Below are 16,700 nucleotides of genomic sequence, written 5' to 3'. Positions count from 1 at the left end.
GGTTTGGCCCACATTTAAATAAGCAGCTAAAATGGCGCTTCTCTAAAAATCAGGTAATAGCCCAGGGTTGAAGCATATCATTTTGTATTCAATATGGCCTAGATCTCTTACTTGGTATTCTTAACAATTGACTTTAGATATAAAAATCCCTTTTTATATACAAAAGAATATTATGAAATGACTTTACCATATAAAGCTTCTTAAGCAAACAACTAATATTCAATAAATTAATTCAACAAATACTTCTTGAGCATTTACTATGATCCTGACACTATTCTAGGATATCAGAATATATCAACAAAGGAAGCAAAATAAATTATATGTGTTCTCACAGAGCTATAATTCTATCATGGGGTGACAAACAATAAACATAATAAATTCAATATATAGTAGGCTTGAAAGTGGTAACTACTACATTAAAAGAAAAAAAAAGAGTAAGAATTAGTGAATTGAGAGTGTTATGGTTGTATGTGTGTGTAGTCATGTGCAATTTTTTTGGTAAGGTGAACCAGAGCAGGTAACATTTGAGCTAAGACCGGAAGGAGATGAAGGAAATCTGGAATGTGGATACTATATATTACTGAATATTTACTTCTCCTTTGAAAAAGAAACAGTTAAGCAGATTTTTGTCTCTCCTGTTGATCTCAAGCAATATTAGGCTAGGAGAGATTAAGTAGACATCATTCAGAACACTTACAAATTTTTCATGTATTTAGGTAGGCAGACACATTTGGCATAGCTCTGTACCAAACTTATTCACTGAGGATTAATATTTAAGATTAGAACTAAGGTTGGCTATAAAAATTACTGCTGAAATTTCTAGTGTATAGATTATAGAGTTGGCTCAATTCTCTTTGTGCTATTTTGCAGCTATTCAGTAGTTTGAGGTATGTGGGAAAAAAAATCTATGTCAAATGCATTAGCAGACTGAAATCTGCTCTTCCAGACAGAACTGTAGATGAGCATTGCATGTGCAGTATGTGTAGTTTTAGTTTCACGTTTTGGCCACAGTCATTTAGATTTCACAATGATACATGGAAAAAAACTTAAGTAGTACCTAATATGAGAGTTTTTCCTTTCTATTTTTTCCATTTTAAGTAAAGTAAAAACAGCAGTTTTACTAGTTAACTGAAAAACTTTGCTTATGAGATTGGAAAACATTTAATGGTTGCACTGAAGAAACCAACCACCTTCACAGACAGTTTATCAAATTTTTTAAATTCATATGCTCACTGAAATGCATTGAAATGAAGCTTTCTATGAGTCATCTCCTTTTCAATTTTTCAGATTTCAAGGAAAATTTTCAAAATTGTCATTATATTGCTTTAGAATATAAAACATGATTGTCCTTAGTGGAACAAAAATTTAACTCAGCTCAAATAATTATTGAATGCCTACTCTTGTTCAGTTGGTACAAGGAAAAAAAGGAGCAGGGCACAGAAAAAGTAATAATTTGGATAACTATCCTAAAACCAGATTTAAGCTTGCGGGGCTCACTAGAAAGTAAAAGTCTTTGCAGTGGATTGAAGAACAGAAGATGTAAAACCCCATAGGCCTACCCCATACATACTTATCCTCCCACCATCCCATAGATCTTGAGGCTGAGATAGAAAAAAATTGTCAAAGTATGTAATAGATCCCCCTCAGGTATCCCTGGTGGCTTCATATGTATCTAACTTTTAAAATTTGGGAGTTGTTTAAGGAAAGCAAAATGAGGAATGTGGAATTTTTGGCATCTCCTCTGCATGGTCTAAAGAAGGAATTGAATGCTGTCCCTCTTCGTCTTTCCCTTCTAATGATAAACAGTGCCCTAGAGCAGAAGGAAGGGAAGGATTTCCTTGGTAGGTTCTCTGGAACCCCATCCAGCAGCCCACGCTCTGCTGTGCATTACTAAAGGCAGCATCTGTGGCATCCAGACTGACACGTGGGCGGCTTTATTACCTCCTCCTTTGTCCCACAAGGCATTCTCTCTCCACTTTATGAGGCCACCAGCTGACAGTGTCATGATTATAGTCCCTCAAGGACCTTTACAGTCAGAGAAACTTTAAGTAATGGTAGCCCAGATCTTCACAATCCCAAAAGGGACCTAAATCTGCTGGGTCAGGAAGGCTGAAGGGTTGCTGTAGCTTTCTGAAGGTTGTTCTAAAATATGAACTGTTGTGACTGACACAGTCTTCTTCCTTTCTGGTCACACAGAGGCCTGAATGTCAGGGACACACCTGGTAAGAACCACCAAGTGACCATTCCCTTTCATTCAAAAAAGGGTTCCTAAGAGCACATCCTCTCTGGAAAGATTAGGGAAGGAGGAAAGAGAGCTAAAAGTGCTTATCTTTTTAATAGGCATATCAATGAACTAGTTCATTACTTTCCTCATTCACATCTGCATTCATCGATGCTACACATACATTTATCAAAGACGGATTATATAACATTAAATGTGAAGGTTGCTGAGGTAAACACAGTTCTGGCTGTCGAGGAGCTCACAGTCTCACAGCTCACAGGGGAAAATGATCAGCACAAACCTTTGTCTGAATAAGAGATTTAAAATTTTTATAACACGTGTGTGCTGTGTATTATTTCTGCTTGAAAGAACTTTAGTTAATGGCTAGAGAATATCTAACATAATTTTAGGGACTTTTATTTCATATATTTTTCAAAGCCTGTAAGTAGACTCCAATAATTTAATATGCAAATACAGTCGTCTCTCTTGGCCAGTCCAAGGTTTCAATATGGCCGTTTCTATGCAGGCTTCCCCCCCCCCCCACAGGTGTAATTGTATGAAAAAATGTGGATGCAGGGCATACCATATAGTTGGCAAGCTGCAATTGTGATAATTTAGTTTCTAATTGTTATAATAAGATGGTGGATTTGGTCTGCCATCTAGTGATTAAGAACTGAATTCTTACAACTAAATTTAAAAGCACTTAAGATTTATGAGAAGAGAAATCTATGAGGATATATGAGAAACAGAAAAATTGAGTTGATTTCAAATAAAATGTGATCAGATAAAATATATCTCTTTTCTGTAATATATCAGTGCCACAATTGTTGTGGGAATGACTTCACAATGGATTCAATTTATTGGAACATTTGGTGAGGGTAAAAGAATCTTGTAGGTTGGGAGATAAACATGAAAATTACAAAATAGTGATGATATTATCAGATTTCTACCAGTCCTAATCAATTTTAGGAAAGTTAAACATAAACAGCAAAAAATACAAGTAACGCAAAATTATAGTTTTGGCGTTCTTTTTTAGATTATATAAAAATATTTGTTTATCTAATTTTTAAATTTAAATTTTATTTTTATTTTAAGTTCCAGGGTTTATGTGGAGGATGTGCAGGTTTGTTACATAGGTAAACGTGTGCCATTGTGGTTTGCTGCACCTATCAACCCATCACCTAGGTATTAAGCCCAGCATGCATTAGCTATTTTTTTCTAATTTTTACTAATGCTCTCCCTCCTGCAACCCCACCCTACTCCCTGACCGGCCCCAATATCCAGGTATTTTAAGAAACTTTTTTTTTTTTTTTTAAGTCCTGGGCCTTGAATCTAAGCTTTGGACGTCAGCTTGGGTTAATTTTATGATTTGGATAGAGAAATCAGGAGGACAGAATTGAATTTCTCAGAATGTCATTTGAAAATTTTTGTTATTTTATACTGTATTGTCATTTATAAAATAATTCTATTATGACAACTTTACTGCAATATTTTTCAACAAATTGGCTGCAATTTTGCTTTCTATTTTACTTTTCTTTTCGTTTAAGTGAATGTCTGTGTAGAAAACAGAAGGGACAACTTAATCATATGGTGTACAACTACCATGTAGATCCGTGAAAACTGCAAGACACCCTGTATTTTCTACCCACTGTTTCTTTGTACATGTCTTTCATTCAGACATGGACAATGAGAGTTCACTGAGTTTTTGAGCCCTCTGTGATGTGTATGGATTCTTGTCTGAGTGAAGAGAAGACAAGGTTTAACAGTGAATGTGGTTTTTCATCTCCTTGCTATTTAAAAGCATTCCAACTAACTTTCCACATCATCTTAAATTTAATTATAAATTCTCAGGAGAAGGGAAGCCATGATGACTCAGAGTATAAAACTAACCTTTAACATTATCATTTAAAGAAAGTAATCCAGTGGCCCACTTCTTTGCCCCTTGAGTTGAAGTTATGTTGTCTTAAACTTTCAGAAAGAAACTGCTCTTCTAGGTGTTAACACAAGACTGAGACAATGTGTCTTTTTATTCCAACCCTAAAGGAGCCACAAGGAAGAAGATAAGCTACTCCTTGAAGAGTTCCTCACATATTTTAATATTTAATTGACATCATTACGTGTCATCTTGTTTTTGTTTTTCATATTCTCTGCTTCCAAATATCTAATTATCCCATCAGCAATATATATCCTTATATATAATATATATCCAATAATAACATATTTTGTTATAATAATTCATTTTATAAATCTTCAGGGGATAACTTATCCTGTTCTCTATGGCTCCTTCAAGATTTATACAATAAACAAACATATATTATATAATTAAAATTATATAATAAGTTAATTATATTCATCTATTATATAACAAATATAGCACTCCACAATGTTATATATATAAAACATACATATATTGTTATATGTGTAACATATATAATATATATAATACTCCACAATAATATATATTTTGAGGACAGAAAGGAACACATATGCTTCCTTCTTGTCTTTTCTTTTTGTGAGTCCAGGTCTCACTCTGTTGCTCAAGATGGAGTGCAGTAGCATAGCGTTCCCATAGCTCACTGCAGCCTAGAACTCCTGAGCTAAAATCATCCTCCTACCTCACCTTCAGAGTAGCTGGAGCTACAGGCACGCGCCACTATGCCTGGCTAACTTTAAAATTTTTGCAGAGATAGTATCTCACTATATTGCCCAGGCTGGTCTTGAACTCTTGGCCTCAAGCAATCCTCCCACCTTGGCCTCCCAACATGCTGGGATTGTAGGTGTGAGCCACTACACCCAGCCACATATGCTTTCAATATTTTGCACAATTAGTACTAGGCACATATGCACTTAACTCCCAGCACCCCCACCCAAGAGTGTGTAATGAGAGAAACAAGCTAATTGAAGTAGTATCTCATTTTCAGGTAATAGCATTTAACATTTGTAAGTGGATATTTCCTTCTCAATCATAAAACTTAATGAGCAAAGTTACCCTTAAGTTATCTACTTAATGGAATTTTTCAGTGAACTATAGACATAAGCCCATTTTTATACAGGTTGTGTCTTTGGAAATGTTATTCATGGAATTACACTGTGTTAAAGTGATATTTCATCTAAAAGTCACACTGTTTATTTGATGAATACATTTCTCATTTTTTCAAAATAATCTTCCAGAAAAGCATATTAAAACATAATTTCTATTTTCACCTTGGTTTTAAATGACTATAATAGCACTATGGACATAGAGCTAATACTGTTTTGTTGATTAGATATGTATTATGTGATACAAGTCTTTTAATGAAGATAAAACAGATTAGAAACTTGTGTCCTCATCTTATAAAACAGCACACAAACCATTAGGATATAGTAGTGTTACTCTCTGAAAGCAATTTTCCATTTGCCAAATATCTGTGATGAAAGACTAAATACATAAAGCAAAATATTCCACAGGACAGTGAGAAAAATGTTTTTATTCCAGCTTTATTAAGGTATAATTGACAAATAATAATTATATAAAGCAGATTTTTGTATTAATATCTGTATTGTAAACTAAAATAATTTTCGTATGTAGCTTTGCATTATCATTTGAATATATTTATATGCCAAATGATAATATCTTTCATAAACTGATTACAACTACATTAAAACATCTTTTTATGAAGTACAAAGTTCATGCTGTGCAATTAAACTAGTTTACCATAGTTTAGATTCATTCATTATATCCATCCAGTAGACAAATTTATTAAATGGCTGTTCTATGAAAGGTATAGCATCAAGCTTTAGAAATACAATGATGAGGCCAGGCACAGTGGTTCAAGGCTGTAATCCCAGCACTTTGGGGGGCTGAGGTGGGTGGATCACTTGAGGTCAGGAGACCAGCCTGGCAAACACGGCGAAACCCCGTCTCCACTAAAACAAAAATTCGCTGGGCATGGTGGCAGGTGCCAGTAATCCCAGCTACTTGGGAGGCTGAGGCAGGAGAATTGCTTGAACCCAGGAAGCGGAGGTTGCAATGAGCTGAGATCGCACCATTGGACTCCTGCCTGGGCGACAAGAACAAAACTCCATTTTAAAAAAGAAAAAAAAGAAAAAGAAAAGAAATACAGTGATGAACAAGACGCCTAGTCCTTACTTTCATCTAGTTTTTCTCTAGTGAGGGAGATAAACTAAACAAAAATAAAAAATTAATACTCATTCTAATAAACTTCCTGAGGGCAGTGATTTTTGCCTATTTGTTCACATTTTAGTATCTCTTCAATTACGTAGCATATAATACACAATGAATGAATGAATAAATGAATGAATGGCTGAGTGAATGAGTTCTTTGAAAAGGTCTCTGAAAAATATCAGTTGGGTAAAGGAAGTCTAATTTTTGCAGGGTAGTCAGAAAAGAATTTCGCGGGGAGATGACATTGAAGTAAGTAATGATAGATAGCCATGTGGGCCTGGGATGAAGGAAGGAGAGGTAGTGCTGGGCAAAAGTGGTCAAGTTGTGCAAGAAATGGGAAAGAAGGTCTTTAGCCTTTATAAGGAAGTTTTGAATTTAAGTAGTTGGGAAGTTCTTGATGTATTTAAGCAAGGATGATTTGATCCACATTATGTTTTAAAATTCTGTAGTATTTCTTATAAAATCACAAAGTTAATGATGTAATATATGTGTTTACTTGTTAGTAAATGTATAATAGAACTGCTCTTGAGCAATATGTGTACACACACACACATATATATGTGTGTGTATTTTCCCAAACTTTCTTAAATTGTAAATGTAGAAAAGCACTAGACAAATATATATTAACTCACTGTATTATTTTGGCTATGGTTTTCCTTAATTAATTTTGATGCAAACATAATTCACTCATTATCTGCATAAGTTTTGCATTTCTGCCACAGTTGAGTAAACATCATCAATTTAGGATATCAAATAGAATTCTACTCCATGAAATGGGACATGGTTATACTTTTTTACTGTACATTTAAAAATAATTTTAATAAAAATATACACCTTTTTCTTTTTTGAAGTTTTTTTCTATGGTAAATGAAAACATACTGTCTCCTGTTGTGGAATTTACTAAAGTTTCCAGTGAGTTGCAAGTCATAATAGGGTTCACCAAACATTCAAATTATATATTCTCCTTTGAGCTATTCATTTTCTCCCCATTTTCAGATGGTTCTCTTTTATCCCTCTTTATTGATATTCTCATGTTTCATCATTCATACCTTCAAGAATAAAATCTTGAAGGAAGCATTATCTGGTTAAAAAATATACCTCCATTGTATCACTTTTATTTCTTCCCCTATCATGCAAGGATACATTATCATTATTTCATGGTGAATTACATATTATTTTGTTATGAAATGAAATCAGTTCATCTGTGTTTGGCTCCTTGGAAGGTTACTTCTTAGTCCAGAATTTTTTAGAATCCACAAGATGGCTCACCTTTTATTTTCTCAATTCTATAATTTCAGATTACTAACCTCTTCTTTCTTTTCTTCTTATTTTAGAAGGATATGGTGAAGAAATAGCCTGCACTCAGAATGGCCAGATGTACTTAAACAGGGACATTTGGAAACCTGCCCCTTGTCAGATCTGTGTCTGTGACAATGGAGCCATTCTCTGTGACAAGATAGAATGCCAGGATGTGCTGGACTGTGCCGACCCTGTAACGCCCCCTGGGGAATGCTGTCCTGTCTGTTCCCAAACACCTGGAGGTGGCAATACAAATTTTGGTAAGAATGTTTAGGGCCAACTCATAATTGATCCAGTTACTCACCTTTATAGTTGCAGTGTTTTTCACTTTCAGCATTCAGCAACTCAAGAGAATAATTAAGCAGCTTTTTTGGTGGCTTTTGGGGTTAATGATTAATGATTTTGCTCACTCACTTTATCTAAAGTTAGATAGAAGCAGACAGTAATTTCCTGTCTTCTTAAATATCTGAAGCATTTGGGGCTGAATTTTGGTGGTTATGTCTAATCTGAGAATTTCTTGAATCACTTAAGATGATCATTTGTTACCATATGCATGATGAGTGCCTCCAAGTTATTTTTCAGTTTCCCTTTAAGTCCATTAATGCCTGAGAGAAGATCTAGAAAACACATTTATCTACAATGATGCCAACTTTGTCCTAGTGAATGGAATACTTATTCCTAATGTAATTCAGTGCCACAGCACCCTGTATTACATTGGCTTTTAAATGCAGAATGCTTTTCATGTTGGCTAGGTAAAGAATGAAATAGATTTCCAGGAGAAAAAATAATATAAAGTAAAACTTTAAAACTTCTTTGAAGAAAAAGTTTCTGTGTTTAACAGATATTATGTATTTCAGTATGAGTACATATTTTAAAGATACATGTTAGGGAAACAAGTTTATATTTATAGGTTTCAATAAACAAGGTAAGAGCAATATTAAACCTTCAGGTTATTTGTGTTAGCAGTCATGAGACTTCTAATTCATCATTGTCAAGACAATATCAAGGCTTTATTTTTTTTTCAAAATTTCATTGCAAAAAACAGCAAATACAATAAAGGTTTCAACAGTATGTATATGGAAATAGATAGCAACTTACCTTTTCTCTGCTTCTTGAACAGAAACAATGTGCCTTGGGTAAATACCTACACTCACTTTTCAGTAATGTAATAAGAAATATATAAAAGAAAGAATTAAAACCAAGACATATAAGAGCTACCCAAAGCAAATACAATCATCAAAACAGCCCAGGAATAAAGTAAAATTAAATCCTTGGGGATAAGTGAATAGCAAATGGGAACAATGGTGGCAAATATCAGAAAACACACCAAAATGTACAGTCTCCTTCAAATAGTTGGTCTAGGAGCTGGCAATTGCATTATGCACAGATGCCATAAGATAAAAAGTGGTTGAGTTCAGCTAAATTTACGAGATAACACACCAGAAAATATATTGCTATAGACCATGTGAAAATTCTGACCTATCATTTTACCGTGAACCAAAAAAAAAAAAAAAACTTAATAAAGTAATTATCTTTAAGAAAGAAGGCTATAAAGCAGAAAAAAGTAATGGTCAGAAAAGAAATAGAAGGAAAATCAAATCATCACAAAGAAATGAAGATGAAATAGGAGGGATCATAAGGAAAGTTGATATCACACAAAATAAAGCAAGGGCCGTGAGAATAGGAAAATAATGAATTACAATTTTTAAAGAGTTAAAAAATAATAGATGTAGAAGGCAAGCAAGGGATAACCCTGAAGATGGGCACCCAAAGAAAAAATTAATACAATTGAGTAGAACAAATAACAATATAATACAAGAAAAATTTTATGAAGTAAAACTTTAATGTCAATATTGAAATGGCAACCACATGTCTGAAAAATTGACCTAAAAGAGTTAACAGAGACATATGTAACTTAATGAAGTCATTAAACTTTAAAGATAAATAAATACTTCTTTAGAATGTCAAAGAATGAGAACAGATTATTTCTCAAGGGAAAAGTTGTTAAGACTGGTCACAAATTTCTCCACAGTATCCAGTGTCAGAAGACAGTGGAGCAATATATACATATTTCTTAAGGAGATAATATGGTTAATTAAAGTTAAATATAAATCCATTCTCTCCTTCAAATATAAAAGCTACAGTAAAAGCATTTCTGTGGGGTTATTTTTTCTATAAATTTCTCAGGGAAACTACCATCGGCTAAATGCAAGGCAACCAAGAGTTAATTGAAGAAACTGTCAAAGAACTTATGTGAGCATTTATTATATTTGAATCTAGAAAAAGACTAAAACAAAAGTGTAACTTAGGGTGACAGATGGGATTGTAAATATTATAGCTTCTGACAATGCAGAAATAATTATAAAACATATATAATGAAAGGGGGAGGCAAAAGAAAGTATGAACTAGAGTGAGTTTGGTAATTCCTCATCTTTAAAGGTGAAAGTCAGATAATATCATTCAAACCTGACAAATCACATGAGCAAAGTAGTGGCACATTTAACACTACAAAAATAAATGCTAAAAAGAACATTTCCTTGTTAAAATGGAATGCTAGAAGAAAACCTGAGCGGCATGTAAGAAAAAAGAAACACTGTCAATTTTATCATTGCTCATTTTAGTGGAACTAATAGAAACTGTCTAAACAAATACAGATCTATGAGTAATGTAAAAGAATGTTAACATAATTTAACAGAATATGGAATATAATTGATAGAACTAATATATAAATCTTTTTAAACATAAGAAGTTCTAACACACCAAACAAAGATACTTGAAAACATAATGAAACATTTTATTTTTAAAATTTTAACGAAAAATCATAGTTCTATGCTTATATAAATAAAAAGAAAGAATAAAAGTATGTGCATTTAGCATCTTTCTCAAAAAGTTAAAAAGAGTCAACAAAATAAACTGAAAGTAAGTGGAAGAAAAAAAATTTAAAGATAAAAACAGAAGTTGAAAAGTGAGAAAACTGAAATATAGTAGAAATAATATGTAAATCCAAAACATGGTCCTATAAAAACCCAACCAAAAGATCTAACCTAAAGCAAAAAATGATAAAGAAAAAATTACCTAATGAAAGTAAAACAACATGAAATAATCATTAAGAGGTCCCTTTATTCAACTGTATCTTCATAAATTTGAAAACTAATATGAATAATTTTCTAAGACAATGTAATTTACTAAGACTAGCTCTGGTAGAAACAGAAAATCTTAGAACATGGATTTTCTTAGAAGAAACAGAGAAATTTGCAAAGCAGCTAGATTCCCAAAGCAGCAAGTCCAGGTGTTTTCACAGTTGTGTCAAACAACTAAAAGGTCTTAAAAAGAAATCAGATGGTTTTAATGCTTTTAAATCCTCTTCTTGAACATTGAAAGAGACAGCAAACTTTCAAAGTTTTACTATGAAGGAAGTATATTATTTACAGCAAAAGTAATAACAATGACACACACAAAAAACTATGAACTGATCTCATAAATTTTTTTTACAATTCTAAATAAAATATTAAGTCTATTAGCATATTAAGAGAGTAATTATTCATGAAAAAGTGGCGATTATTCCACAAGTGCAAAATAATTGACTATTAAGGAAGCTATTAATAAAAATAATTATCTTAACAGATCTATGAAGAGAAAGTATATGAATTCTTTCATAATTAAAGTAAAAGTATTTGACAATGATCAGTAAATACTTTTGATAAAGACAGTTACTAACTTGGTAATAAATGATACTAACATAATACAATATTTACATCTCAACTTAAAAGTTTCATTATGCTTAATACTAAAAGCATCCCTACTAAACACAAAGATAGACTGAGTATCCATTATCACCATTACCATTTAACAGTACTGAATGTGCCTGAATAAATAATTTGACATTAAAAAAAGAAATCAGAGTTTTCAAAAATCTAAAAAGAGGAGCAAAAACTAGCCATTTGCAGAAAATACAATTGTATGCTTACAAACCTATTAAATTGAGTAAAAAAAAACTACAAAAAATAAAAGAATTTAGTAAGACATGAGAGTGCAAAATTAACAAGCAGAAATTAATAGGTTTACTATGTATAAACAATTACATCATAGAAGAAATAATAGGAATAAAAATTCCTCATTTGTAATAGCAACAGACACTTAAGGATAACTTAACACAAAATGTATGAGATCTGATGAAAATTTTTTAATACTGCTAATTCAAACTAAGTATTTAAAAAACTGAATGTCCTTGGTTAGAAAGACTAAACATTACACTCACATAAATTCTCCATAAGTTAATTAGTGATTTTAACATGATCTCAATATAAACATAGCACACTTTCTTTGAGAATTCGACATATTGTAAGTTAAAATTTTCATAGACTACACAAGAAAGAATAATCAGGCAAATCCTTAAGAATAAGAGCAATTAAGGATGACTAGCCCTACAAGATTTTAAAAAGGATTCATTAGTTTAAAAAATGTGATGTAGATACATGAATAAAATAAAATCTTGAAGTAGATCCAAATATACATGGTCAGATTGAATACAATAAAGATGGCATCTTAGTAGTGGAGAAAAGAAGAATTATTTCATAAACCTTGTTGGAATGGCTAGGCAATCATCTGGAAAAAAATGAAGTTGAATAATAAAAATATATTCTACACTAGCACAAATTCTAAATAAAGCAGTGATTTAAATGAGAAAAATTAAATCATAATGATTTCAAAGATAACATAGGATAATTTCTTTATAGTCTTTTAAAATATATGACTTTATGAATTCTGACTCAAAGCCCAGAAGGCATAAAAATGTACAAAAATAATAAACATTTGTGTGACAAATGAGCAAAGTAGAAATGTTTGCAACTCAATTCACAAAGAATTAATATTCTTTACATATAAAGAAATACTAGATATAAATAATTAAAATATCAATAACCTAATAAAAATATAGGCAAGGGAAATTAGCTAATCATTCGAACAAGGAAATACAAATGATTTTTCAATATATGACAAAACTGTCAAATTTTCTCATAATAAGATATGTGAATGAAAACTATACTGAGCTATCATGTTTTACCTATCAGATTGGCCAAAATTAAAATGTTTGATAGCATACTGGGTATCACTGCATATTGTCTGTGGGGAAATGTGTCCATTATTTGTGGAGTGTAAAGTGGTATAATTTCTATGAAAGGATATTGGTAGTATCTATCGAGTTACCAATGCCTATACCTTTAACTCAAAAAGGATATTGGGGAATTTATCTTACAAATACACTTTCATGTAGCGTATACGTAACAATTACTCATTACAATATTATTTTTAATAGCCAGCATGACCTTCATTCTAGCTTGCCCAGGAAAACCCCAAATTACATCAATTTTCTTGGCATAATAAACAATAACTTTCACTTTCATCCTTAAAAGTGTCCTGGTTAGATGATAAAGTACATCCTAGTGATAACAAAAGATTAGAAACAATCCAAATGTCCCTAATGGGTAAAGGTCAAAATTAGTTAAATAGATTGTGTTAGATTAATACAGTGGAATCTTATTAAAAAATTAAGAAAAACAATAAAGAAACTATATACTGATGAGCAAAGATCTGTAAGATTTAATGATCTATGTGATATACAGACAAGTGAAGAACAGTATGGAAAAAGTAGAGAAATGAGTCTGTAATAATTTTCTTAAATATTCCAAACTAAACTTGAGAACAACATACGAGAAACCAATAATAGTGGCCTCCTGTGGGGGTGGGGGTAAAGTGGAAATAGGGAACACAGGACCAGATGGAATGACATTTTTTAGTGTATAATTGTATACTTTTAATACATTTTTGCTTTTGAACCATATGAATAAACAGCCTTGCTCATAAAATTATAAAAAGCAAAAATGGAGAATATTGATGAAAGATAATTCATTATAGCTTTAATAGCTAATTTAATAATTTAATGAACTTTAAATGTCATATAAATGTTGTGAAGAATATTAATATCATGTTAGAATTTTCCAAAAAGATGCATTTTTTGCCTTTTATGGAAGTATTGATCCAAAACCTTTTGAATTCTGCTTACTGCTGATAGTGTAATCACTATCACTGTAATTCTGACTCCAGAAGAAATCTATTATTGAAAGTAAATATTTAGCAGATTCTCAATAATTGTTTCCTCATAAAATAACACATTTACTCTTTTCTTTTTACAGGTAGAGGAAGAAAGGTAAGTGTTACTTTGCATATTTTCTTTTTCATAAGCAGACTTATATCCAATACTATCCACACAGAACTGTGCTCTGAAACGTTTGAAAGCTTTTGAAAAGTACAAAGTACCATACAAATACATTGTGACAAGTATATAAGCACAGTTCAGCTACTGTGTTTCCAAAGGACAGATGCCTCTAACCATTCACTTTATGGTTAATTTCTGTTTGTATATCTGTTTCTGCCAGAAAGTTGTGACATCTTTAGGGATTGAAAATGTCTTATTAACCTTTTATTCTTTGCATTTGTCATTGCATAGTACATACTTTGCACGTATTAGAAGTACAATACACATTTGATGGAAGAAAGAAAAGATAGGAGGAAGGGAAGGAGGAAGGAAGAAAGTGAGGGAGGAAGGAAGGAAGGAATGAAGAATGTCAATTTGACTTCAATGGGCCTATAGCCCCTCTCTCATTGGTTGGGAAGTAAAGATCCAGAATTAATTGAACATTTTACCAAACAGACATTTCTTCCCCTCCTGTCCCCTCCTTCACCTTCAGAGAGCTTAAAATCTAATTCTGGACACAAGCTTTACACTTGAAAACAGGGTAGGCTGCATCCATGACCCGAGTATAGTTGGTCAGCTTGGTCACTTGCCATCAATAAGGTAATCCTACGAAGCGAAGATAGTTCTTTTTGCCCAAGAGTGCTCTCTGTTTTTTGGTTATCTTGAAAATTATGGCATTTGCTTCAATTGTATCCAAATGAGATGGGCACAGGGATCAAGGGAGTAGAAACTGTTGCTGGTCCCAATTTCCATAAATTTTCTTTACTTTTGCACACAGTGGAACTTTAATAAAATGATTTATCAGATAACAGATAAAGCAATGCTACACATTCATGATAAGTAAGAGTGATGCTATCAAGGGGAGATCCTGGCCAGTTTTACACATTTTGATTCAGAGGGCGATATCATAAATTTGTCTCATTTGGAATAAATTAGATATGAATATATGTCAAAGGAGAAGGGCTGCAAATGCTATTTCACATTTAATTTATTGTGAAAACGAAAATAAATTGAAACTTAGCAGATTGGTATAGGCCTTGAACAAACTTGACAGATAGGTGAAAGATAGATGGATGGATGCATGGATGCATGGATAGACAGATAGAGAGACAGACCAATCTATGAAACAACAAAAAATCCTAACAATGAGTACTGCTATGAAATAATCATTTTAATTCAGTTAGCAGTTACCCGACTTAGAGAGATAACTGGTAGGCTGTGTCATTTGCTGCCTTTCTCCAAAAGTAGTGTGGGAGAGCTGGGTGAAGAATATACTCAAAGCAGCTGCCAATGTAGCAGACTGTAGTTATGTGCCACTATCTTCATGACTTGTTTTCATTTGTCATCAGGTATCATCAGAAACACAAGAGCAAAGCAATGTTATAAAAATGCAATTTGTTCTTCGTTTATATCCATTTTGATATTTACTTACAACTCATTGACCGATTGATTCATTCATTAATTCATGTTAACTCCAACATAATTACTGAACCTTTTTTATATGGCTGTGAGGCAAATGGTATAGATGATGCAAATGTGAGAAAAACACTATAACTGCTTCCATGGTAATGACATTCTACAAAGCATGTCCACATGGTATTAAATGACAAGTAATTGTAATGCACATCTGGATCTGAGTACATGAACTTTATGTTTCTCAGTGGATATGAAAATTAAATTTAGTAAAACTTTAGACAAACCATTATTCCATACAAATTAACTTATTCAAAGCCTATATTAATACAAACAATAGAAACAAATATTTACATTTGTGGCTTATATCCAAAATAAGAATAGAATCATTAGGGAATTTATTATTAGAAACTTATAATTGAACACTTAACCCCTTTTAAATATTGTGCAGCAACAGAACAGTCATATATCAAAAAGCCTACAATTTAGGTAAGACAGGTATCAGAGAGTTCTATTCCCCTACATATAAAGCAAGTATAAAGTGCATTTTGCTTGTAGGTCTCTTAGAATGGAAATTTCACAACTATTCTTAGCAGGCTGTTCCATTTTTCTCATTCTGACTGAAACAATTTGTCCTCTCTTTTTATTTGTTCTTCTAGTCTTCCTCTAGAAGGAGCATTGTTTCAGCATCATAAAGTCCTTTGTTTATTGCACACAAATTTATGTACCCTTTCTAAACAATTCAAATTCTTTCAGCATTTTGAAAAATATCTTTTATTATAGCTCTTACATGGTTAAATTTTATTATTTTTGTATTTTTTAAAATAGAAAGACTCTAGAAGTTAGTGGATGTGAACATGCAGAAATAAGCCTATTTTACTTTGAAGCCCATATATGTTGATTCTTTCTTGTCCTAGGCTTTGTGTAGGTTGGCTATTAGTCCCTAGTGTTTCAATCTTGAACTTACCCTATAGAACTGCCTCCTGCTTCTGGAGAGCCCTTTCCTTCTTTTGGATTCTCAATTTATTCCTGACTTTCAGAGTATTCGCTGCTTCAACATTAGAATCAGCAACTGTGACTGAGTTATTATTAGTTCCGCCCTTAAGTCCATCATTTCACTTCATGAAGTTTTGTCAGGATAGTATTGGAAGGATATAAGTAGATTGTATCTTTAGTAGTACAATTTGGTGATATGGGTTAAAAACTTAAAATGTCTTTAGTCCACAAATTTAACTTCTAAAAACATATCATAAAGTATTAATCAGAGATACCATGGACACATTTATAAACAAAGATATTCATTTTAATGTCATTCTTAAACTTAAAAATGAAAACAAAATTTAAGAGTA

The 16,700-nt window shown here is 32.3% G+C and overlaps 1 protein-coding gene across 3 annotated transcripts in view; it reads left to right on the top strand.

Moving 5' to 3' along the window:
- COL5A2 (collagen type V alpha 2 chain) overlaps positions 1 to 16,700 on the top strand; it is a 408,468-nt gene that overhangs the window by 322,801 nt on the left and 68,967 nt on the right. For 2 of the 3 annotated variants that reach the window (XM_063595475.1, XM_063595474.1), the window contains one exon: positions 7,721 to 7,953. In XM_063595475.1, coding sequence (XP_063451545.1) covers positions 7,721 to 7,953 — 233 coding nt within the window. Of the gene's footprint in view, positions 1 to 7,720; positions 7,954 to 13,876; positions 13,891 to 16,700 lie in introns of all 3 variants that reach the window. The other variant, XM_003825263.5, reaches the window with a different exon arrangement.

Source organism: Pan paniscus, chromosome 13, assembly GCF_029289425.2.
Source record: "Pan paniscus chromosome 13, NHGRI_mPanPan1-v2.0_pri, whole genome shotgun sequence".
NCBI classification, from domain to species: domain Eukaryota; kingdom Metazoa; phylum Chordata; class Mammalia; order Primates; family Hominidae; genus Pan; species Pan paniscus.
The sequence above is the reverse complement of the archived record's forward strand: the minus strand, read 5'-3'. Positions and strand labels throughout refer to the sequence as shown.